Source organism: Ictidomys tridecemlineatus, chromosome 8 (assembly GCF_052094955.1).
Source record: "Ictidomys tridecemlineatus isolate mIctTri1 chromosome 8, mIctTri1.hap1, whole genome shotgun sequence".
Taxonomy (NCBI): domain Eukaryota; kingdom Metazoa; phylum Chordata; class Mammalia; order Rodentia; family Sciuridae; genus Ictidomys; species Ictidomys tridecemlineatus.
The window spans coordinates 95,708,372-95,733,818 of record NC_135484.1 but is presented as its reverse complement, the minus strand read 5'-3'; the positions used below and the strand labels follow the sequence as shown (position 1 = coordinate 95,733,818).

The 25,447-nt window shown below is 36.2% G+C and overlaps 1 protein-coding gene across 14 annotated transcripts in view; it reads left to right on the top strand.

Moving 5' to 3' along the window:
• Window positions 1-4,033: 4,033 nt before the first annotated feature.
• The window catches only part of Znf451 (zinc finger protein 451), a 101,592-nt gene continuing 80,178 nt past the window's right edge, over window positions 4,034-25,447 (top strand). For 11 of the 14 annotated variants that reach the window (XR_013425082.1, XR_013425083.1, XM_078019838.1 and 8 more), the window contains exons 1-3: window positions 4,048-4,318; window positions 4,855-4,938; window positions 11,677-11,757. Coding sequence is in view for 11 of the 14 variants with exons in the window: in XM_078019838.1 (XP_077875964.1) it covers window positions 4,298-4,318; window positions 4,855-4,938; window positions 11,677-11,757 (186 nt within the window). In the remaining 3 variants the exon portion in view is untranslated. Of the gene's footprint in view, window positions 4,319-4,854; window positions 4,939-11,536; window positions 11,586-11,676; window positions 11,758-13,225; window positions 23,238-25,447 lie in introns of those variants that run through there. The other 3 variants (XM_005318529.5, XM_005318528.4, XM_078019839.1) reach the window with 3 other exon arrangements.

Genomic DNA, 25,447 nt, shown 5'->3' with positions numbered 1-25,447 from the left:
GTGGGTTTAATTATTTTTTTTTCAGTATTGGGATTGAACCCAGGGCCTCCTGCATGCTAGGCAAGCATTCTACCATTGGGATACTTCCCCAGCCCCTTGAAATGTGCTTCTTAATAAAATAATTACATTGAAAGTGATTGTATTTTACTAAAGCATAACAAAATTTGGAGCTGTATATAAGTAAACTCTTCTGCCCAAATTAATTATTCCTTAAATAAACTAGAGGTTCATGCTAGTCAGTTGGATGTCAATCCTGAAATTTTTCTTTTTTTTTCCCTGAGATTTATCAGATAATTATTCTTAATGGGAGTTTTAAATTCTGATTTATTTAATGTTCCTCTTGGTGGCATAACCTCAGTCAAGAAACAGTTTTTCAGAATTTTAAATGCTACTGAGTAACTATTGTTCAGACATGTTTCACTATGTAATAGTTCAATAAAAATAGCAAAGAAGTCAATGGAGAAATGATGAAAACTAATGTTGAAGCTCTAGAATTCTTGATACATAATGCGTTGAAGGAAGAATATCAACATAAGGTTGCTAGTACAGATCATTTCAGACATAGTTTGCTTGGTGGTTTGACATGCTTTCAATCATACATATAGCTTACATTTTTCAAAAATAAGCTTTCAGAAATTTTAGTAAACATATTCAATGGCAATAAAAGTATATATAGTGATTATGTATCAAAATTTAACCATTCCATTCCCAAGTTATTAGACATTCTGATATTTTTGCTATTATAAACAAACCATAAATCCCTTAACTACAATTATTGAATTGAATAGTATTAATGTTTTTTTTCTTTGGCTCTATCCATAGACTGACTGGTTTTGAAGGGTTTTACCAATTTAACTCCTACATGCAACCAATTAAATATTTTACTGAGCTTTTAAAAGACAATCTTTTAAAAGTTTTGCGTACACATTTAAAAGTTTTAGTGATATTCAGTTTAAATGTACAACTTTTGAGGGGCTGGGGATATAGATCAGTTGTTAGAGTGCTTGCCTCGAATGTACAAGACCCTGGGTTCAATCCCCTGCTCCCCCCAAAAATGGCTCAGAATGTGACTCAGCAGTTAAATACCCCTGGGTTCAATCCCTGGCATAATAATAAATGTACAACTTTTGAAGAACTCACAGTTCAAGTTGCCAGCTCTGAATCGGCCTGTACAATTTACAGGCAATTTTCAAATTTACTTGGTAGAAAAACAACTGATATCATAAAGCACTTAATGGAGATTCAGGAAATATCAAATATTAAAAAAACAATTACTGAGTCTGGGGTTGTAGCTCAGTGGTGGAACACTTGCCTAGCATATGTGAGGCACTGGGTTTGATTCTCAGCACCATATATAAATAAAAATAAACAACTAAAAAAAAATTTTTAAAAAACCTATTACTACAGTCATAAGCAATCAGTTGATTGTTTTGTATATAAACAGAGAAAAACAGGCACTTAAGACTTAATTTTCTCACTTACATTCTTTTTAAAAACCTTATTGACCACTGTTTATGTGTTCAAAAAACTTTTAAAAAATAAGGCATTATCTGATAAAAAAAATGAAAACAGTTGAATTTGATCTATTTTGTAGACTGGTATATGAGTGTAAACTGAAAAAAAAAAGGTTAAATTTTATTTTAGTTGGGTATCCTGAGAATATTTTGAAAAAGTACATCTTAAAATTACAAGTCTAGGGTTAGTGATAAAGCTAGCTAGACTTTGGCTGCCTTTTCTAATTGATCCTGGATTCTTCACTTCACCCATTTTCTTCACTGAGTTTTCTTCCTTAGTTGTGTTGATATCTCCTTGAGTTAGTTCTGCTTCCTCACATGTTGAAGTATAACATTAGAGAAACATGCAGAGGCAAGCATGTACAACAGAGAAAAGGGGTAACATAGTCTTCTCCTGGGAGGGAGAAGAGGGCCATAGCTGGTATCCCCAAAATTGAGGTGTTCTGCCTGTTTTATGTGTCCTAGGCTTTCTTTGTTCTGCTCTCTTCCCCTTATCTCTCTCCTTCCTGTGACTAGGTCCAGGAGGTGCTCAATGGGATGGCCAAAAGGTGAGAAGCAGTTGAAGGAGGGGGTCATGGATGGAGCAGCCCAGGACACATGAATTAACAATTTTATAACTCCCTGTAGGGAAGAGCAATTCCTGGAACAGGTTAACTTAGCAACAGGTTGGAGCTGGGGATCTTGCTAGGGTGGAGGAAGGGCTTTGAAGGCTGTTCAGTCCCCCAGAGAGCAGTCTCCAACTTCACAGGCTCACTCAAATTGGCCTCCTAGAGCTGACCTGACCTGATTTACCTATCTATACTGACTGCCTGTTTAATTCTGGCTTCAGGGTTAGCACTTGCTAGGGCTGCAAGACTGAAGCTGTTATGCTTTGGATTTTAAATCCAAACCCAAAGCTCACATGTTAAAGGCTTGGTCCACCAGGCAGCACTGTTCAGAGGCACAGCCTTTGGAAGGTGATTGGATAGTGACCATTCTACCCTCATCAGTGGCTTAATCCATCAGTGAGTTCATAAAGTAAAGGAAGTAAAGCCTATTTGGAGGTGATGGATCCTGGAGGAATGCTGGGGAAAGCTACATCTGTCCTCTTGTCTCTTCTCTCTGGTTCTTGTTTGCTATGTGGTGAGCCAGCTTTCTTCCACTAGGCACTTCTAACTATGATGTTCTTTCTCATCACAAGCTCAGAAACAATTAAGCCAAGTTGACTGATGGACTGAAAAACCTCTGAAACTGTGAACCAAAATAAACCTTTCTTGCTTTAAATTGTTTATCTTAGGTATTTTGTCACAGAGATAGAAATCTGAGTAACATACAGGAGGAGAGTTTAATAAGGGCACTTCACATTCAATTCTTCACCTAAATAGACACCCCCCCCCCTCCTCAATGAGAAAGAGACAGAGACAGGGCCAGGGCGGAGAATAAGAAAACAGAGATATTATTTTCTACCTCCTGCCTCTAGGGCTAAAACATAAAATTATCAATGAGCTTCTCTTTCACAACCATTAAAACTTTTGTCCTTAGCACTAGCAAGTCTGTTTGCATCATTCCTCAAATATTAAACAGTAAATGAGCTTTGCTAGAAAATAATAATGAGGGGGAAACATCAAAGAACAATAGTGGTCCTCCCAATCAGTAACCTTTCTTTAGGTTGTCAGTAATCTTCCTTTAGCTATTCAGGAACCAGAAACTCTTGGTGACCTGTGGACAACATCCAAACCATGTCAAAAGAATTGATTACTCAGCTGGTCACGTGGTGGTGCAAACCTGTAAGCCCAGCGATTCAGGAGGCTGAGGCAGGAGGATCACAAGTTTGAGGCCAGCCTCAGCAACCGTAGATTCTGTCTCAAAACAAAAAAATAAGGGGCTGGGGATATGCTCAGTTGGTAAAGTGCTTGCTTTGTATGTACAAGGCCCTGAGTTCAATCCCCAGCACCTCAAAAAAAATTAAATAAATAAATAAATAAATAAAAAGGGTTGGTGATGTGGTTCATTGTAAATTGCCCTGAAGTTAGATCCCCAATACAAAACCAACCAAACAATAACAACAACAAAACCCCCACTACCTCCAAAATTATCTCCCCATTGATTACTCCACGAATTAAAAGACCATTTCGGTGTCCACGTGGCTGTGGGTAAAACTGGACTCCCTGCATTTGCCCTTACGACCACTAAATGGAATGTGGGTGAAAGGCCTCTCCCTTTTCCACCTGCTAGTTTATTGCCAATAAAGCTTTCTTCTCCCATTCCTGTCTCTCGAGTTATTGTCTCAGCCTATGGGAGCCAGACTTTTCACGTTTACAACCAAGTGGAGAACCTCCTCCACATCCTACGCAGTCTTCCTGCGCTTCATCCAACAGAATCCAGTCTTGCCCAGGGCTTTGCCCAGCTATGGCTGATGTCTGCTAGGTGGAGCGCATGCGCGGCATTGAGGGCTCCTTGTTAGCTCTTCTCCCCCCCAAGCGGTGGGGGAGCGGTTTCAAGGCCAATGGGAACTACAATTCCCACCATCCTGTGCGGTGCTGGGAGGGCAGGCCTGGAGTGTACTAAAGAGGCTCCGGGGTATAGCGGGCCTGTGAGGACCGCTGCTCTTTTCCTTATGGTTTGCGTCTCGTGCTGCCTGCGGCGTCAGCTGCGTCAGCGCTCACGCAGGGGCGGGTCAGGGTGGTGCAGGGCGGGAAGGGAAGTCGTGGCGGAGGCGGCAGCGGGGACAGCAGCGGCTGCTGCAGCGGCGGCGGCGGCGGCAGGGACAGCAGTAGTGGTGGTGCTGTCAAGCCGTTGGAGAAATGGGAGACCCAGGGTCGGAGGTGAGTAGCAGGGCCTTGGGCCTTCGCGTTCTGGGAGCCGAACCGCGGAGGGTTTCGAGATTGGTGAGGTTGAGGCCTGTGCTCGGCCGCAGCCTCGGGGCGCTGCGCCTCAGCATCTAGGGCGGAGCGGGGCCTTCGGGCCTGCTGCGTGCGTGCCCCGGGAACCTGCGGCAACAATGGCCGCCCGGCCGCCCCCGGCCCCTGAACTGGCCCCTAGTTCCTGCTGCCGCCGCTCTGCCCCGGGAGCCCAGCGACGGCTGAAGTCAGGATTGCCCTTGGGTAGCGAGCTTGCATCCCTACTCCTGGAGTAGGTGGGGACCTTCTGAGCGCTGGTCACTCCTTTTCGAGGGCCATTCACTACAGCTGCACGACGCCTTAGCAAAACCGAGCTTCCTCGACTCAGTTCTTCGTGGCGTTTGCGTGCGTTTGTGCTCAGTTTCCGTCCAAGCTTTTGTCTCAATCGTCCTTTTTGGAAAAAATCTCTCCCTACAAGTGTATAGCTGAATAGATAAGCATGTTTTGGCTTATTTTTGTAGATAATAGAATCTGCCCCTCCAGCTGGGCCTGAGGCATCTGAATCAACAACGGATGAAAACGAAGATGACATTCAGTTTGTTAGTGTAAGTAGCTACTGATAATCGGGCTTTTCCCAGAGTAAAAGACTGTGTAAGGCATTGTGCAGTTTTACTGACCTGGTCATTCATCATTCAACGAATAGTAAGGATGTCTCCTGGGTGCTGGACACTGTGGGACATGGTGTAGGATTAAGGAGTTTACCAGGAAAGATATCTGAGCCACCACAATAGCCATCACAAAGAGCATGGCCTATTGAACGTATTGGCCTCTTATTGAGGCCTCCGGTGCCCTCATTTGGATCCATTTTATGATTACTCCAGACAAAATTCTGGTCTCTGTAAACTTACAGACTGTGTGATTTAAAATGGGGGCAAGAATGCCTTCTCAAAGGTGACACACAGGACTAGGAGGGAGGGAGAGAGGTGGAAAACAAGGTGTGTAGGAACTCAGCTTGAGGACTTGACTAACCTCTGAGATCATCATGTTACAGCATAGTGCAACAATTGCACATAATGAATCCTGCATCACCAGGAGCATGCTTTCTTTTCTGTTTTTGTCCTTTGCCACAGGCAGTAGTTTTCAAGTGTTAGGAAATAGAAACTTTCAAATTCTTGAGCCCAACTCCAGATTTACTGAGTCAGAAAGAAATTCAAAGTCGGGCTTAGGAATCTCCATTTTTGAACAAGTTCAGGACATTTGGATCTCTGAACACAATAAAGCTTTGGTTTGGGAAAAACAGCATGTGGTGTATTTTGCCTGATTTTTATCTGTAGCTGTTAAGTTTTTACAGTGACTCTGCTTAAAGCTATAGAGAATCCTTCCCCATACTCTCTTTTGGAATGAAATAGTTGTAGTTTTTATAATTTTTCTTTGTACATCTGTTTTGTATTTGTGGATGTTGTTGGCCAACTATATAAAAGTGGTTATTGAACAATATTTTCCCCAACATTGGGCTATTGTAGTGAACTGTTGTTGTATGGTGTTTTAATATTTGTTGTGAAGGGACTCCTTTCCAAGATTGTTTTCTTGACTTTGTTTCCCATTGCCAGTGCCCATTGTACTATATCATTTTGTCTGGAACTTTAAGAATTTGGGGTGAGTGCATTATATCCTGCTACTTTCTTCATTCTGTACTGAAGTATTTTTTCTTGGGGCAGGATGCTGGAGATGGAACCTAGGGCTTGGGCACTCTAAGCATGGGCTGAAGTATGTTTTGTTTTTTGGTGCTGAGGATTGAACCTAGGGGTACTTTACCATTGAGCTACATCCCACTCCATCCTCCTTTTTTATTTGGAGTCAGGGTCTTGTTAAGTTATTTAGAGCCTTGCTAAATTGGTGAGCCTGGCCTTGAACTTGTGATCCTTCTGCCTCAGAGTTGCTGGGATTACAGGTATGTAGTAATTTGCCTGGCTGAAGTATGTTCGATAATAGGATTTTATGGGTTCTTAGGACACACATTTCCATTTTTTCGGAATCTGTATATTTGTGAACAAACTATTTACTTTGATGTCTCATGCAAATAAAATTAGGAATGATATTCTGAACTTTTGAAAAACAGACATAATATATAAAAATAAGGTTCAAAGAATAAATATTTTTTTGTACCCTTTGAATGAAGAGTTGCATTATAGCTTGTAACTAGTTATTGTAGGGTTTTGTTTAGCTTAAACGTAGTCTTTTAATTTAAATTTTATTTTAAAATAGAAAGTTACTAATATCTTTGCAGGAAGAATAAAGAATGTACAGTATATTGTACTTGATACTCTCTCTCTCTTTCTCCAGATAAAGATTCAGTGATTTGACTGCCCTAAATGGAAAATGAATTACATGTTTTAAGTGTGGTTAGAATACTAGAAGGAACCTATTAAAATACATTTCTTTGTGTTTAAGTGGTAATGCTTAAATGACAACCATACCTTAATAATTAAAATTCAGAGGCAGAATCTTGTACTTTTTTTCTGTAACCCAGTTATACACTTGAGTCCTCCATGTAATGTTTAATCCAGCAATGATGAAAAATAGTTACCTGCTTGAGTTCTAAAGATAACAAAAAGTGCATTATGTGATCACTTCTTGATTACTCTGGTTTGGATTTCTTAGCCTCATTCAAATCTAATTTTCCCACCTTGAATTTACAAGGTTGCACAGCAGACTTTCTGTGGTTTGCAAAATATTGAACCTGAAGCCAAATACAATATACCTGAAGGAAAGATGTGGGGATATGAAAATGAGCCTATTCATTTAAATTGTGATGAAATACATTGAGATGTGCACAGTTCAGTAAGTGTACTTATTTGATTGATTTTTGCAAGGTCAATATACCCATTTGAACAGTGCCCAAATGAAGAATGGTATTCTAACAAAATTTTTTCATATAGATCTGTTATTTGCATTTTTTGTGTAGTAATAATGCTTCTTTTATTCAACCACCACCTTTGTGTCTTTCTTTGAAACAGTAGGTCTTTTCTGATTTGCTTCCAAAAAAACTGTTCAGCTAATAGCTGTTAACAGCTAATAGCTGTTGTTTCTTTTGCCACTATAAATATAAAGGTATAAAAACTGCTGAGGGAACCTATTCTAAGCTTTATAACAGCACAGAAGATGTCAGTTTTAGTCAGGATTATTGATTTATATAGGCTCATTGAAAATGTGGGAATAATCAATAATGTCGAGACAGAATTTCATAAATAACTTGAGGGGCCTGTAGTTAAAAGTAAATACTAATACGAGGGATTTTTGCAAAAAGTGAGGTTATCTTTTGCTGATTTCTTGCATTGTAATTCACTTATTAAACAAAAGTAGTGTTGCAGTTCATAGTGCAAAGCTGTGAGTGAAGTACCTTAGACCTAAATAGATTAATTGGAAATATATTCTACCCTTAAATAGAAATATTTTAGTGGAAGTGCTGAGATAGGAGAAGAGAATTAAGTAAATAACTCAAAGTGATAGTAGAAAGATCTTTTATAAAGAGTACTTAGTGCTTTAAAAATGATTTTTAAAAGATTTTACAGTTTGTCACTGTAGCATAGGTGATAGTTTATTGTATATTTAATTGTTATTTGTATACATTTAAAAGGGCAATTTGGAATAGAAGGAGAAGGACATGAAAATGGGTAAACAGGATTATGTGTGCTTGGAGGATGAGATATTTTTGTTTTTAAAGTGGGGCCAATGATACAGAACTTGAGTACTGGACCAAATTTAAATTATAAAGTAGACAACTGGGAGCCATTTGAAATCTTGAACTGGGTTGGACTGCGGAAGTAAAATAAGCCCCTACTTACCTATATGGAATAAACAACAACACATTATTTAGGGTTTTAGGTTAGGTTTTTACTTTTACACTTAAATCATAGTCCTTGTTTTAGAGAATTCTTTGTTTGAATTAAACTAGTTTTTTTTTCTGTAGGCCATATTTTAATGTATTAATCTCTCTTTCCAAGTAGAAAATTGGTGTTTGCACTCTGAGAATCAAGTTTTCTAATTACAGGAATGAAAACTTTTTGTTGTTGTTATTAAAAGCATATTTTTAAAAATTACAATGTTAGTTAAACTGTGTTCCTCAAATGTTTTGTCATGCTTGTACATGTGCCTCTGCTGCTAACTTGTATGGCTTTAGAAGTTGAATCCTTATTGGTATCAGAGGGTATGGGGATGATTTATTACTTAATAACATAAATTCAAATAAAAAATAGCTGGAGGACCACATGCATTTGTAGTTGCTAAGGATAAAATCATAAATATAGAGATTTTTTTCCTTGGTATTTGCATTATAGGCATTATTTTTTGGGTATTATTAGTAGTTTATGTTTGGTCAGTGTTATAATATTCAGAAATGGGGGCAATAGCAGGTAGTCCTTTTTTTCTTATTGAAGGAAAAGAAAATATGTTGTCTTGGAAACAAGTAATAATCATTGGTTTAAAAATAGGATTATACTTTCAAATGTCTCAGAATTATAGTGAATACAGAACCAATTATGCGTTTAGATAACCATGTGTACCTCAATAAGTTTTATCCTCTTTTAAATGGGATAATTCAGAATCTGACTTTTAAAGCGGTTGAGAGGATTGGGATGAGATAATGTGCATGAAGTTTATTACAGTGCTCGATACAGGGCTTAGTAAATGTTATATAGTAGTAAAATAAATGGAGGACTGAATATTTGATAAGTTTATGATGGAAGTTTTGTGAATTTATAGTGAAAATTAGCTAGAGGATGATGTATCTATGTATAAACTTGTCTTTCCTTTTTCATTTAGCCTATGCATTGTTTGTGTTTCCTTTCTCATTCTACATTTGTAAATCAGTAATTATTTGTTGAGTGAGTGGATATTCTAATTCACAATTTTGATTTTTTAAAATCTCGATTCTTTTATTTTTCTGTCTTAATTACTATGAATTGTATGGGATTGTCTTTTATAGTTTGAAAATGGTTCATTCTAGTAAATTTCTGATAGTGTTCTCACTGTCCCTACTCTTGGTCTTTCTTCTATTTCTGCATTTTTAAAAGTATGTTTTGTTGTTGATGTTGTTTTGTGATATTGAGGATTGAACTCATGGCCTTGCATGTGCTAGGCAAACACTCTTATATGAGTTACACCCCGAGCCCTTTGTAGCTACTTTTCAGTCTGATTTGTGACCATTTTTTTCCCTTATTACATTTTTTTCTTGCCTCTTTGACTTTGCCTTATGTCTTATTACCTTTTGTCTCCCTTTTTTCTTTATCTACTTTTTGTTCATGGAAATTCTGCCCTTGCGTCTGTATTTCTGGCTACTTGGGGACTTTCTTCTTTACTATTTACTCTAATGAAAGGTCCTAAATCACATTTCTTGAGGAGAGGAAATGATGTGAATGGGAAAAGTTTTACATTTTATCTCCTGCTTCTTTCTTGAGTTGAAAATATGATTTTGACTTAATATCAGGGTTAGGTTTTAGACTTTTTAAAAAATTTTTATTTCTTACCTGACAATAGTGGAATGCATTACAATCATAATTATCCATTCACAGCACAATTTTTCGTAACTCTATGTATAAAGTATGTTCACGCCAATAGGTTTTAGTCTTAAGACAGGTAATGTAGCTTTATTGACCATATATTTGAGAATATCTGTTCTCCTGTTCTTTTCTTCTATTCTCCTTGCCTTTCCTTTCCTTTTTCTTTTACTTCTCTTTCTCTTATTCATCTTTACAACTTTGAGCAAAAATTCTCATTTTTAATTGCAGTTCCCTGCCTAGAAGTTTTGCCCATTGATTTTCTCTTAGTGTCTGGATCACTGCCCAAAAGGTTAGCAGTTTTCCAGTTGGGCAGAACTCATAGCCTAGGAAGAAAAAAGCCATCTTGCTGCTTTTGGGGGGGGGGGGAAAGAATCATTAACTAGATATCTAGTCAGCAGCTGTCTCCATTTTAAGAAATCTTTTTCTCTCAGCCATATTTTTGACCCATGTTTCTTTTTTTTTTGTTCCTTCTTCCTAAATTTCTTGAAAGAATAATCTTTACTAATGATCCTTTCTACCTCATTCTCTTCTTACTTTTTCTACATTCTCTCTGGTTTCTGTGCTCATTATTTTATTTAGCATTGCTATCAGAAAGACATTTAAAAATGTACTGTTGCCAAATTTAGTGATATCTTCTTGGAACTTAATGTTTCTGGTCATGTTTAGCATTGATTATTATTCATTGAAGCAATATCACAGTTTCAATTTAGTTCTAGAGTTTAGTAGTCTTTTAGGGGAGCAGCTTCCAAATATCTTATTTGCAGGTATGTTCATATCCCAGGTTATAAGCCTGCATTTGCAGCTGTCTGCCAGATACCTCTGTGTACCACTGTTATTTCAGTCAATATGTCTAAAAAAAAAAAATCAGCTTTCTGTTTATGCATTGTGGATTTATATTAATGGCATTAGTATTCTGGCCACTGGAGCTTAAAACTAACTCTTTGACTCTTTGGTTTTATTTTGTATTTAATAGCCAGTCCTCTTTTTTCCCCACCTTGTGTTACTCATAGTCTCTTATATATCTATTCCATCACTTCTTACCATCACCACTGTTCTGCATTATTATGTACCTGTAGCTCTCTGTTATCTATTTGGCTTTCCCTATGATTCCTACTATTCTATGAGATTAATCTTCCTGAAGCACAGTTCATAAGTATTTTGCTCTTTTCCCTATAGAATAGAACATAGGTTTTTAAGCTTGACATTCAAAGCCTGGTCTATGAAAATGTCAGCATGAATGGAAAGAATCTGGGTTTGATGTTTAAATCTGTTGGATTGGGAGATGAAGCTAAGCTGTTGGTCAAAGATATCTCCATATTTCGACTGTCTTTTTTTTTTTTTTTTTTCTTGTGTGGTGCTGAGGATTGACAGGGCCTTGCAAATGTAAGGCAGGTGCTTTACCACTGAGCTATATCACCATTCCTTGAGCTTGGATATCTTAACGGACTGTTGATACCCATCCCAACTAAGAAACATTGGATTGCAGTGTTTGTGTCTTTTTTGCACTATTCTTGTATTTATTTTCCTTTTTACAAGCAATTTTTATGGCCTTAATACTCTGTAGGGGTTTAGGTTCTTTTTTTAAGTCCTATCATTTTTTATTTACACACACTGAATATTTTCCTGTTTCTTTTGTTCTAGTTATTTCTGCTACCCACAAGGCTTCCTCTTCAGAGCCAATCCCAACTGAAAAAGTAAAAACAATAATAAAAAGTCATTGTTTTAAATGCTATTTTGGTTTAAGTAACTGTTCATGACTGGTAAATTTACTCAATTCTTTTATAGGAAGGACCACTAAGACCTGTTCTTGAATACATTGATCTGGTCAGCAGTGATGATGAAGAACCTAGCACCTCTCATAGTGATGTAAGTATATTACATTTGATTTGCATTTTTTAAAATCAGTGATGGTTGTGTTTAGGAACTATTGTGCCTTAGAGAATGGCCCATTTCTGTTAAAATGGGCCATAATAGGTAGTCTAGAAGTCTTTTGTTAAGAACATCTCCTACTCCAATTTTGTTCCGTTATCTCACTGAGGATGTGAAAAGTTAAAATGGTTCTAGGAAGTTCTAAGCCCTGGAAATGATATATAATAAAAGGAAAATATAATAACAGCTGTGGTTTTGTGGCTCCTCTTGACTTTTTTCTTTTCTATGCTTTCCTCTGGTGCCCTGTAGAACTGGATCCCTTTCTTCCAAAACTGTGGCCACAGAAAACTTGTTTTATCTCATAAAAAAGGATATCCGAAGATCCTTTAGGAAATAATGTGGGAAGGGGTTTATAGCTCGTGTATAACTTTAGTCTACATCCCTTTTAACCTCCTCTTTCCCCCATGTATTTGAAATTATTCATCTTAACTGTGACTTGCTAGTTGTGGGTTTGATCATTAAATCAGTACTTTCTTACTCTGAAAATTAAATTAATTGAATTCCTTTGTCATAGTCTTGCCTTTGATTTGACTTTGCCTTAGCCCAAAATTTTATTAATGGGCTGTTTTCTTGATGGATTAGAGAACTCTTGACACTTGCTCATAGTGGCCAGAAAGCTTCTTGCTCTGTGATAAAGGGGGTTGAGACTTGGACTTGGAATCAAAATATCTGGAATCAAAATACCTGAGTTTGAGAGCCAGCTTTACTCCTTACTAATTCTGTGAGTTTGTATCAATTAAGAAACCTTTTAGCCTCAGTTGTGTTTGTTTTTTAATTAGATGAAAATAGTACCTACCTCACAGGGTTGTTGTGAGGAAGAAATAAGGTAATAACTATGTAAGCTCCTTCAAACTAGAAACCATGAAGTAGGAATATACAACTGGAAAGTTTTGAAAATTCATGGAAAGTGAATGACCAAAAATTTTTAAAGAGGCTTAAAAATGACTAAAAAGGGAGTTTTAGAACAATTTTTTTCTTCTCAGTGAGACTTTCCTCAAGTTTTTTCTGCCATCATTAGCTCACACTTACTGACTTATATATGTTCAGTGGGGTTTTTCTTTTATTAATTGTTGTTACTTGGTCTCATCATTCTATCAGCACAGGACCAAGCAGCAAGCCAGGGTAGCACCACTTTGAATTTAGCATATGTTTACCTTCTGCTTTTTAATAGCCAGAGCTCCATATTAATGCCCAAAGTTCATATTGGGGCTTGGGGTAGTGAAGCTTGTGGATTTGACTTCTGTTACCTCTTTACTGACCTATAGTGGATATGTCTTTCATTTTTATTTATAATAATTTAAAAATTGATTCTACTTACTGGACATGCATCTCTGCACTTGAAAGTTAACATATTAAAAGCATATTTTTTTTCTTCCTTGGTTTTTTGTTCATGTGGATAACCCAGAGAATGCCTGAATCTAAGGTGCCATCCTCTGAGAATCATCGCCCAGAAATGTGCTCTAGCTGCAATGTTCTTCTTCCCATTGGAGACAGCAGCTCCTCCTCTGGGAGTTGTGCCAACAGTCCACAAAGGACAGTTTCTCAACCTTCTGCTGTTGAGAACCCATTGGAGAAACAGAAAAATGATCAAAATCATTCAGATATTAAGATCTCTGAGACAGAGGCACTTAAATCATCACAAAATTATCAGACTCTGCCTTCATCTCCAACTCTGGTCCCCCAAGAGTCTTTGGCCTCTTCTGAGGACAAAGAAGATTTACCTTTAGAATCTTCTTCAGCTTCACAACATGGACAGGATGCCATCCTCTATCTCCAGACACAAGTGGCTGAGATGTCCAGAGTGATACGTGATCTGCAGTCCCGGAGCTGTTTTAGATTTCATCATTCTAGGCCAAGTGAGAATTCCTCAGTTCCTTGGGACATCTCCACCTCTAAGGAAGAAAATTTATCCACAGTTGAAGAAGAAACTGATTGCAAATCCCCATCAGCAGATGACAAAGGGCAGCCAACTGACCCCACCCAATCCAGTTTTACAGGTCTTTTGAAGAGAATGGAACAAAGAGGTGTTATAAAGAGGGTAACCTTACAATCTGAAGCAGAATCCTGTGAAGGGAAACCTGATTGTGTGACCTCTAAAAAACGCTTGGTTCCTCCCTTGCATCCTCTTTTGAGAATTGCCACCACTGAAGTTTTTAAGGACCCTGCTGATTGCCATCCTTCTTCCTTCATGGGACACAGGGTATATCCTGTGGCCAAGGATACCTCTCCTTTCCAACCAAATCCACCAGCTGAGGGCCCCATTGTAGAAGCACTGGAGCACAGCAAAAGAGGAAATACAACATCTCCTCTAGATTCTACCTCAAAAGAAATGGAGATCATGGGTTGTAGGTTCTACCATGCTGCCTCCATTGCAGCTCGAGCTGCTAGCTACATGGCCTATATGACTCAGTATCAGCGAAAACTCTGGGAAGACATGGAGGATCTGGTTCATGATCCCGAGTTTGATCGTGGAAAAGCAAGGTGTATAATATCTGATGGTATGGACGCAGGTCTTTGGCAACTTTGTACTACTAGGGACATAATGGATTCTGTAGTTAGAGTTATGGCCATGGCAGTTGATTACAGGAGGCAAGCCTGGCTCCGACTTACATCTCTCACTAAGAAAACCCAGGAAAAGATCTCACACTTACCCTTTGATGGTACTTCCCTTTTTGGACAAGATGTGAATGCTGTTGTTGCAGAAGAAAACAGTATTAAAGAAAATGACTATAGGGATCACAGTAAATACTACAACCAGCATCGATACTTTTATAGTCATGATCAGAAAGCACATTATCACAATAGAGGATACTCCAAAGGAGATTGGTACAAACCTCGAAACCACCCATATAGATACAGAAAAAAGGGAGAATCTCCAGAACGCCATGGGTACAAGAATTAATAACCTGTTCATGTTCATCAGAATACTCATCCAAGATTCTAACTATCTTACTTGCCCCACCCCCAGCTCAAAACGGGATCTACAGGTAGGAGGTCATTGCAAAACTGAATTCGTGTCTGGAATGATGACAGCTAATGTTTGAATTTTTGACTTTTGGAATGAGTTTATGATAAAGACTGATTTTTGGCCAAGTTAGCAGTGGAGACTTTCCTGTAAAGAGGGTTGGACAAGGTTTATCCATTATTTCTGGTCCAAAATATGTCCAGAGGAGGGCACTCAGGAATCTGAATCCTCTTGTGATTAAAAGAAAATATATAGATTTGTTCCTCAGGAAAATCTTGTTGGTGAGAACTAGCAGATTTTGGATATGGAAACAATCTACTTACTATTAGATCTCTGTTTACTAAGACCAGAGTAAATCTTCATTTTTAGGTCATCTGTGCTTCCTTGTTCAGGCTTCAGCTTGGTAGATCTTCATGAAATGTCAAATTTGTTACAGTCTCTGGGTCAAGATTATCACCTCACCAAGAGTTTATACTCCTATCAAGCTCTATGAGACTTCAGAACTGGCCACCAAGCTATGTGTCAACTGGAATTCAAATAAAATTTTGCTGAATCCTGTTTGCTTCCAGTTGGAATGGCTAGATGTCACAGGTACATTATGGATACCAGCTGGGAAGAGACTTTCTTACTTGTAATATCACTGTAGAAATTTTCACAGTAACTTTCATCGACACTGATGGCCATAATACCATCACCATTCATAAAGCTATATGTGAGACAGTTCTTTGTTGTCATCAATCCTAGTAGTCTTTACCTATCAAGCTCTTATGTCAACAAGCTGTGAGACTCAGTCATAGAGGTCTTACTGTAATCTGGGCCTTTCACTAAGGATGACCTTCTAAAACCTGTCTTCTAAAAAGTTAATTCCTTTGAATTTGATAATGTGTCACACATTAAATGCAGTAAAGACATGCACATCAGTGCCCTGGAAATAAAGGATATTTATTATTTCATAATCGAGGCATGCAAGTCTGAACTCTCTTAAGAGTAAAAATTCTAAACATGCCTGACAATCTGGTCCCCTATCAAAATGAAGAGAGATACCATCAATCTAGATTTTGTTGAGAAATCCTCAAGGTTTAAAGTGTCACTATCTTGAAGAGAACAAGCTGCATAGCTCTGTTTTTGGATATTTAAATGATAATATCTGCTAATGATTTCTTGAAAGACTGAAATTGAGACAGAGATGTGTCTTGGTTTATTGGTCACCTAGTCTAGACTCACTATAAGAGATGACTTGTGTTTTTGCTCCCAATAATAGTTTTCCACTCTACTGGAACTGACAGCAGATACCTCAATTATATGTTCCACAGTATCTTCTCTTCAATCTCAAGGCAATGGCTGTATCGTATACCAGCCTTTAGATCTTTGTCTTCACAGAGTGACTTTGGGAATGGAGAAAATATAAGTTTGAGGGGTCTGAATACATTACCACCTAGTGTTAATTTGCTTGGAAGCCAAAAAAAAAAAAAAAAAAAAATTTCCAGGGGTTGGGGGTACAATCTGTAATTTCTTGGTTTGTTAAACATATGTGTTTTTTATCTGCTTGATCAAGGTGTTTTGGATACTGTTAATGGAATATAGCACTATTTTACAAGTTTATGTGGTTTCTGTTTCTTCATGCCATAGATCCTGCACAGTAGTAATGGCATTTTGTGATGTCCCACTTTTTAAAAGTTTATTATTGGAAGTTCATTCTTCTTCCCCATCATAATCATATTTAGCACTCTTGTTTTATCTGCCTTTCTTCCTCTTAGTGTTTGTGCCATAGAGGTTAAAGGCATAAATTTCCCTACTAGGAAGAAGTTAATTTGTCAGATAATTTTAGGATACTGTATTGGTCCTGTTTGTCCCTTTTGTAGATTAAACCTAAACTAGTCTTAATACAGATTTAGCAAATTTAGCCAAGTTGTATCTAGAATCAATATTTACCTTTTCTGTATTTTTCAAAGTTTACATCCACTTCTTTAAATCCATGCTAATGCTCAGTTTGAAACTGTCTGTCAAATTGAACTCTAGAAGAACATTGATTACTGAAAAGAAATAAGGGCCAAGAAATCAGATACAGATTTTTGTAGCTATATAAAGTGTGTTGTACCAGTGAAGAAGTCTTGTGTCCTTGACACTGACATTGTAGTTTTCTTTGGTGAAAGAACTAGCCACTGGGATGTCATTGGAGAGAGAGACCTTAGAAAGATTTTATGTGGCTGCACAAAATGTTCCTGTTTAAGCCTATTTCACACTGTTTTGTTCCTACTTTTCCCTTTTTCCCTGAATTAGATGGTATGTCACAAACTTGATGATTTTTGAGATACCCATACTTTCCAAAAACTAAACCAAAATAAATGATACTTGCAGATGCGATTCTCTGAAACTGCTTTGGCTTTTCAATTTTACATGCTTCTACTTTTTCTTCCCCTTATAAATAGTGATTAAGGAGAAAAATATGTATATATACACACACAAATATATATAATCTAGCACCTTAACCATTTTTAAGTTAACTATATTCACGTTGTTGTATAGCTCTTCCTTTCTTAAATATTTTTAAAACACATAAACAACATTGCTATTATGTTCCTTTTGTGATATTTATGTTGCTCAATAATAAAGTGAAAATAACATTACTTAACCACTTCAATTGATAAGCTCAAGTGTTTCCAGAGAATTGAATATTTTGAAAGTGAAAAGGTATTGGGAATCATCAAATGGGTGACTAAATAGGAAACTTAATGAAGGTATCTGACAGTTGAATGGGGATGAGGACAGAATGCAGGAGGATGGGCATAGCTTTTAGTTCTAGATTTGTTTCTTGACTGTAGAAGAAACAATATCCCAGTGTCCTTAGTCCATTTATCTTTTTTAAAAAATTCTTTTTAAAAAATCTCTGGCATACTTGAATGATGATGGTGTTATAAAACTAAAAGTGGGTACTTTGTCAGGAAGACAACCCCAATAGAATATAGAGTTCATAATTAGATAATATTCATATTGTGCCTGCCATGTGCAGAGCCTGGGACAGAATTCTCTATTAGCCTAACATCTGATTTGAAATGCCTCTAGTTTTTTTTTAGGAGGCCTTGAAATAGTTGCAAGTTTAATGATTTGGTATTCTTAAAATGGATGTGTCTAATGATCCTTTTTCTTCAAAATGTTATTCTTGACTAGACATAAAATGTATATGGAGACAATATGATTTCTTATAGTTACTATGTATAGAGAAATACTATTTCCATTAATTGTTATATGAAGTGCCTTTTTAAATTTCACATTTATGTTTAAAAGTTAAATTTTGAAGTCTCACATATATTGCTGGTGATATTTATGTGAATTTTGTATGGTGATTTAATTTTTTGGTTTATTATCTGTAAAATTGCACTATCTAAATGTACTCTCCTTCTGAATGGTTGTTTTCTCTTAGCACTGTTGATTAATTTCAGAAGGTTGTGGAGTATACTTCCCTCCCCCTTATTTAATTAACGTCACAGAAGTTTTTTTTAGTTTTTAGTGATTTTCCCAGTTTTCTAGGCATTAAGGCAGCTTTGTTTTCTCTCTTTGTGTTCTGGATTTTCTGATTTGAGTCATTTGTCTCCTATCTAACCTTGTTAGCCATGGTAACACAGCTTATGTTTGATAAGTGAATGTTCCACTGGTTAGAAGAAGCAAGGATATTTTTAAAAAAGCAGTAAATTTGCCAACACTTTACACACACACAACATATACATACATACATATATATATTTTAGATGTATGACAGCTTCCTTATCAGTGTAATTACATTATATTTAAATTTTTTTTTAAATGGAGTGGCAGCTTCTTTATCAGTATAATTCATTTATTTACTTAGCCCTCAAAATGTCTTTTTGAGGGAAGCATAAACTCTTTCAGGCTACTTGGATACTGTAGAGTACTCTATATTAGGACTACATTAATAATTTATATTGGACAACACTAATAATTTACTGAAGTGTACTTAAGTGACCTGATTGATAATGTCTTTAAAGGGCCTGACACATCCAGGATAACCTCTCAGGTATTGTAACAGTGAGGTTGAAAAAGACAAACTTCAGAATCCCTTCTAAATGTAAAGTTGGGTACTGATATGGATGATTATAGGGTTAAATGACAAGTTTATTATTCTTGAAGATATAATTAATTGGGATTCTGATGAAGGTTTGAAATTACAGATTAGATATTTTTAGAAGATTGCAATAACTGAAAACTTTTTTTTTAAATGCAAGGCATATTTTGCCCCAGTTTTTGCACTGTTTTGTGTTCCATTATCTTTTGAAATTTACTATTATGTACTTAATGTTAGTAGCTAGTCCAGTAATGGGTTGTCACATATGCATGTCATTTATTTGGCCAAATCTATTCTATATGGTGTTTAGTACATACACAAACCAACCAGTCTTTTTAGTTAAGAAAATATACAGATGGAAGTTATCAGTAAACTGATGACGATTACTATACTGAATGCAAATTTTGCAGTTATTTTTTTCCAGTTACAGCAAGCTATGTAAACCATTAAAATATGTCCCTTCCTGGATAGATGATGATAACATTGTTTTATTAAATCTTTTTTTCTTATTAGTGAGATAATGTTTTTGTACTTTGTCTTTTTATTTGCTTTACTGTATTGTAATGAAAGCTTTTTTATAGCAATGCTTGATAACATTGAGATATCTTATTACTGGAAATTATGTTTGCTTCCTGTGAGATATATCCAGGTGTGGTCATAGTCCAGTCATGTCCTTATAATGTTAGCATATTACTTATTTTATTCTTTGTATTGATCTTTTCTTCACCTTTATACTATACTTCTCTTTAAAAGGATGTCTGATCTCTTCTTAATCTCTTTGATGTAGATTATATTTTTTAATTCTACCAGTGTACAGTAGCCAGATTTTGATGTGGCTTTGTATTTGTATACCTAAATACGATGTCTTAGGCTTTATTGTAAGAGATTTTCTAATTTTCCATAATGCTTTTTTTAAAAAAACAAAACAAAAACAAACATATATAACCAGTTCAGTCTCAAAGTGTTTTTTGGTTATTTTCATCAATTTTTAATGCCTTCTTTTTTAATGGCAGGCAGTGTTTTCTCATTTCTACATATTCACACAAATGTGTTACTTATGGTCAAATTTATTTGAAAAATTTGAAGTGCATTGCCATGGATTCTTGATATATTGTATATTACAGTTCTCTGGTTTTCTCTAAGTCTTGAGGGTTTTACTGTTTTCACTGAGGTAACTTTCAAGTGGCTTATTGGATAGATTTTCAGATGACTTATGAAGAGTTCAGAGTTCTTAAGTTTCTTTTGGAACTTTGACTATCTCTCAAGTGGTCTTGTTTTCTAATATTCTTTGAGTATATTCCTTGGTAAAAGTGAAAGGAACTGTTTTGTATTTAGTGATAATTTTAAAAATTCTACTTTGACCTTAAAGGCTTCAGGTGTTGCTATGTAATAGGTCTCTTACTAGTCTTTTTATGAGACTAATTTCCACATGCTATTTTTTTCCCCATAAGCTATCATATGCTTTCTTTTTTCTTTCATTACCCAGAAGAATGGCTGCATTATAGTGTTCAGTTTTAAGGGCTATAAATAGACCTCCTTTTAACTCCCACTTTTGTCTGTGATGGTTCACTAGTTTGATTTATAATGTAGTTATGTGTTACATAATAATCATGTTGTGGTTCCTTTGTATTTTAATTATTTAGGCAGTAGTGATGTGGATGATGAAATAAAAACATCCCAGCTCATTAAACACAGTTTGAAGTTTTCAATTCCTGTTTTAAAAAAATATGTTTTAATTGCATTAAGTAAGTTCTTGCTAGTAACTGTGCAACCCATTCCTTTCTGTATTGGGTAAGAATATAGTTAATATGTTAGTCTATTTTATATTCTTAGCATGGAATTGCCTGTGTTGACATTTCTGTAATGGCTTATAACAACTCCCATGTATTCTGAAACGTCCTGGAACCACCTTGATAGCCTTGTGTCCAATCATCATCTTCCTACCTGAGAAGGAAGTAGAAGAAAAAATCTACTTTAGTAGCACCTATATGTTCTAAACATTCTTGAGATAGAAATTCATCCTTATTTTGCAGTAATTGAGCAACTGTCTCGAGTGTTGTAACTGAGCTTTAATGTACACTTCTTCCAGAGTGTCCCTTAAGCACTGTGCTAGGCTGCCTCTATGTGTTTTTCAAGGCCCTAGACAAGTTTTACCTCTTTGATAAATGCTAACTTTTTTCTTCCTTGAATTTTGTGTTTATTGGTATACTCCCACTCCTCATAACTTGATGTCTTTAGTCAGGAACCCTATTCTCTGACTTCTGTTTTACTTATTGCTTATTTGTATTTCATTCATTTTTAGACTTTACCATTTGAATCATAATTCCTTTTTTTTTACTTTGGTTTGTGTTTTTTGTTTGCTGCACTCATTTTGTTTCAGATATATACTGAAAATTTCTTTACTGACATCTTGAGGATATTGGCTTAATGGAAAGAAGATGGAATGGTGCAAATCATGTGGTGTTTGAGTACCTAAGGTCTTGGTCTCAGTAGTAACAAGTTACTTCTTATGCCTTCGTTTTTCTACTCTCAAATGAGGTGATACCTGGAAGTACTTTGAAAATATTTAATCTTAATACAGATTTTCTTTTATAAGTCATTGTGCTATTCTTCTCTACATCCTTAGATTTCTTATAACTGTGGGATGATATTGGATATGGATAATTATATACATTTATAAACATATTTAATAGCATGTGATTGTTCATTTCATGCCATATGATCATGTTCCTCATGTTTACATTTTAAGGCTATATTACAAGCCTAATAATGGACTAAGTCTCTTTTCTGAAGTAGAAGCTAAGAAATGCTTGTGTTAAATAATAAGAATAATAAAGGAGAATGGAGAATGAAGAGCTTGTGTGCATAGGTATGCATATATGATTTTTGATGGATGTTATTTTGTAGTTATGTTGGAAACAGTCATCTTTTCATTTGTCAGACTCATTTTTCAGCACCTACCTATATATGGAAGGTCTGGGAATACTGAGGGTTAGTAAAACAGTATATTCTCTTAAGAGAAGCAAATAATACGAGATAGTGGAAACTGCTTTATTTAGAGGAAAACCTGTGGTGGAGTATGAACAAAAGAAAGGGTCAGATAGAGGAGTCAGGGAAGCTTTTCTTTCTTAATAATGCTTGAGCTGAGTTTTGGGGGATGGTTAGTAAAGAGTTAGTTGGTCCAGTGGAGAAGCAGAAGCCAGGCATTAAGATAGAGGGATTATTATATGCAAAGATGGAAACATCATGAGGTGTGTCTGGTTTCAGAATTATAAGAAATAGCCTTTAGGAGGATAGAAATGAAGGAGATTAAGCTGAGGAGAAAGGATAAATTATCCATGTAAATGTATTGGTTCCTGCAAGGATACTGTTTGTACTTGTAAGGTTATAGAAGTAGTTTGTATAGGAATTGGTTTGTATCATAGTCATTCACAGCCACAGAACAGCTTATTCGTTTTTTTCCTGAACTGAACCTAAGGAGAACTCTTAACAATGCACTTCTGCCCCTGGGGCAGCTTAAATAATGAGAGAAAATTGAGACATTGGTAGAGTGTAACTTTGAAGATGGACAGGATACTCTGCATAAGTGGAGTATGGCATACACTTCAGTCAGCTGGCAGCATCTCCCTCAGTATAGCCAAATGTGGCCAGTTTCTCTCTGTGTTGATATATGGATAATTTCTGAGTGAACTTGGAAAAAATGAAGGTAGTTATAAGAAGGATACTGCATTGACATTTTGCAGGAGTTGAGTTGTAGCAACTGTGAACCTTATGCCAGTGGTTCTCTCCAGCAGCTCCCAAACACATTTTGTCAACTGTTTGCTTTTTCTCCTTTCTTTCCTTGCTATTGTTGCCCCTTTCATGTTTTCTTCCCTATATTGTTATATTTTTTTCTTTCCTTTTTACCCTCCTTGTGCAGGAGGCAGTGCAGTGCAGTGGCACTCAGGGTTAAAAAGTAACTCCTCTTTGTCACAGTGTCATACTCAGAGATATTAAGAAATTCTCTTAAGTTCCAAAGTTGTACTCTTTTTTTGTTGTTGAAATTGATGGAGGATCAAAGTCATTTTCTTAGGATTTTTACAGAAAGATTGGCAGTTTGATTATCAGAATATAGGAGTCTTGTTTAACAGGTTTGGTGGTATTCAGTTAAGCTTTCTTAACTGAATAAAGTACTTTGCAGATTGGGATATATCTGTATGTATGTTTTTCACTCTGTTCACATAAAACAGATGTTCTATGTACTTGGTATTTGTAAACAATAAATAGTAAAGGGTGGGGAAAGGAGATTGCTTTGTAAAAAGAGAGTGTCTTGGTTCAAAAACTTTGCTGCTGGATATGGTAAATAAATATTGTACTGCTTTGCTGTGTTTATCTCTTTTGTTTTGTCTGTATTTGGATATAAAATTCTTGTGAAAAACTGTTGACCTTCACATCATTATTTGGGGTTATGTTGGTTACAAGAGTAAACACAGTGTTTGGGAGTGCAAATTTCACACCAAACAAGGGACTGAAGCTTTAGAATGGGCAATTAATAAATAGGCTTTGAAATTTGTAGTGCATTTATTTCAGGAATTCTTTTCAAAAGAAGTACCTGGTCATGTGGATGACAGTATGATTTGTAAAGCAAATTCCTTACATTTTTTGCAGTTGGTTGCTATTTTGGATTTCCTTTGAATTCAGTTTTCCTTACAAAAAAAGTTGAGGGAGGAAATAGTCATTCTCTGCCTAGTTACTGCTAGCTGATATTCAGGGAGATGGAACAATAAATAAACCTCTGCCTTGAATTCTATATATAGCCCTTTCACTCAATCCCCTGCCCATTACAGATTTCTTCTTTCCTTAATACTGGCTTTTTCGGAGTTCCAAAATTGCCTTTGGTAAGTCAGATAGGAAACTTGGTTTGTTGTGGTCACTTCTTTGGGTAATAGTTTTGCAAAGTACATTCTTCCTATGTTCTGTCACCCTGTGTAGTAGGTGGAGTAGAATTATTCTATTTTTCAGGAAGATCCTGTGGATATTTCATATTTCTATTAAAATAATTATGAAAGGCTGGTTGTGGTAGTGCATGCCTGTAAATTGAGCCACTGAAGAGGCAGAGGGTAGAGGATTGACAGTTTTGAGACCAGGGTGGGCAACTAGGTGAGATCTTGTCTCAAAATTGAAAAAAAGCTAGTAATATAGGTTAGTGGTAGAGCACTTGCCTAGCATGCATGAGTCCCTGGGTTCAGTCCTACCACACACATACACACAAAAAAAGGTAATTTTGTGGGCTGGGGTTGTGGCCCTGGGTTTGATCCTCAGCACCACATAAAAATAAAATAAAGGTATTTAAAAAAGGAAATTTTGTAAGAAATGTAAAATGTAATCATTTTCATTAAGAACTAAAATGCTTTTAGAGGAGAATATTAATGATTTAAAAATATACCGGGGCTGGGGATGTGGCTCAAGCGGTAGCACGCTCGCCTGGCATTTTTTAAAAAATAAAAATAAATAAAAATAAAAATATACCGTCTATTCACTTAAAAAGCCACCACTAATACAGTGCTACAAGTTATAAAATGATTTCAGTATTGTTTTTATAGAAATCGCTTTGCAAAAGCAGAATCACTCTTTTTAATTTTTTTTTTTTAAGAGAGTTTTTAATAAAGTGACTTAGGGATTCAACTTTTGGGTGAGCAGTTGTATGATGAGTAATATGAAAGATCTTGCCTGTATTTAATATTTGAGAAAATATGGGACCTTGAATAGTTTTTAATAAAACAGTGTAGATCCAGTTTTCTCAGCATTCAATACCAAGGCCTTTCTCTCTCTTTTTTTTAAATATATTTTTTAGTTGTAGTTGAACACAATATCTTTATTTTATTTTTATGTGGTGCTGAGGATTGAGCCCAGGGCCTAGCACCTGCTAGGCAAGTGCTCTTCCGCTGAGCCACAACCCCAGCCCCAAATATCAGGGCCTTTCTTAACTACTAAAGGAGAGTTGATTCTACACCATAATCCATTTCAGAATTGATAGTGCGTAGTTCAAGAAGAAAGCATATGTAGATTAATTTTAAAAGAAAGTTCACCTGTGAAGTTATTTATGTATATATTAATCTAAGACCAGTGAGAAATTTTTAGCTTCCAGTAAAAATTTCTTTTGGAATGTAATTAGCTTTCTTTTAAATATACTCTTTAAAACTTAGAACTTACCTTTGTGATTAGAACAGCTAAGAATATTGTTTCCTATATTTACATTCAGACATCAGTTGAGAAAGGTCAGGTCTAAGTTAAGTAAGTTAATATTTTCAGATTTCAACTTTCAATTTATTATGCTTTTTTTTTTTTTTTTTTTTTGCTACTGGGGATTGAACCCAGGGGCGCTTAACCACTGAGCCACAACCCCAGCTCTTTTTATATTTTATTTAGAGGCAGGGTCTCACTGAGTTGGTTGAGACCTCCCTAGGTTGATGAGGTGGCTTTGAACTCTTTTGAACTCTTGATCATCCTGCCTCAGCCTCCCTAGCTACTGGGATTACAGGCATGTGCCACCTCACCTGCCTAACTATGTATATTTTTAGTGTTTTACTATGTACAATGTT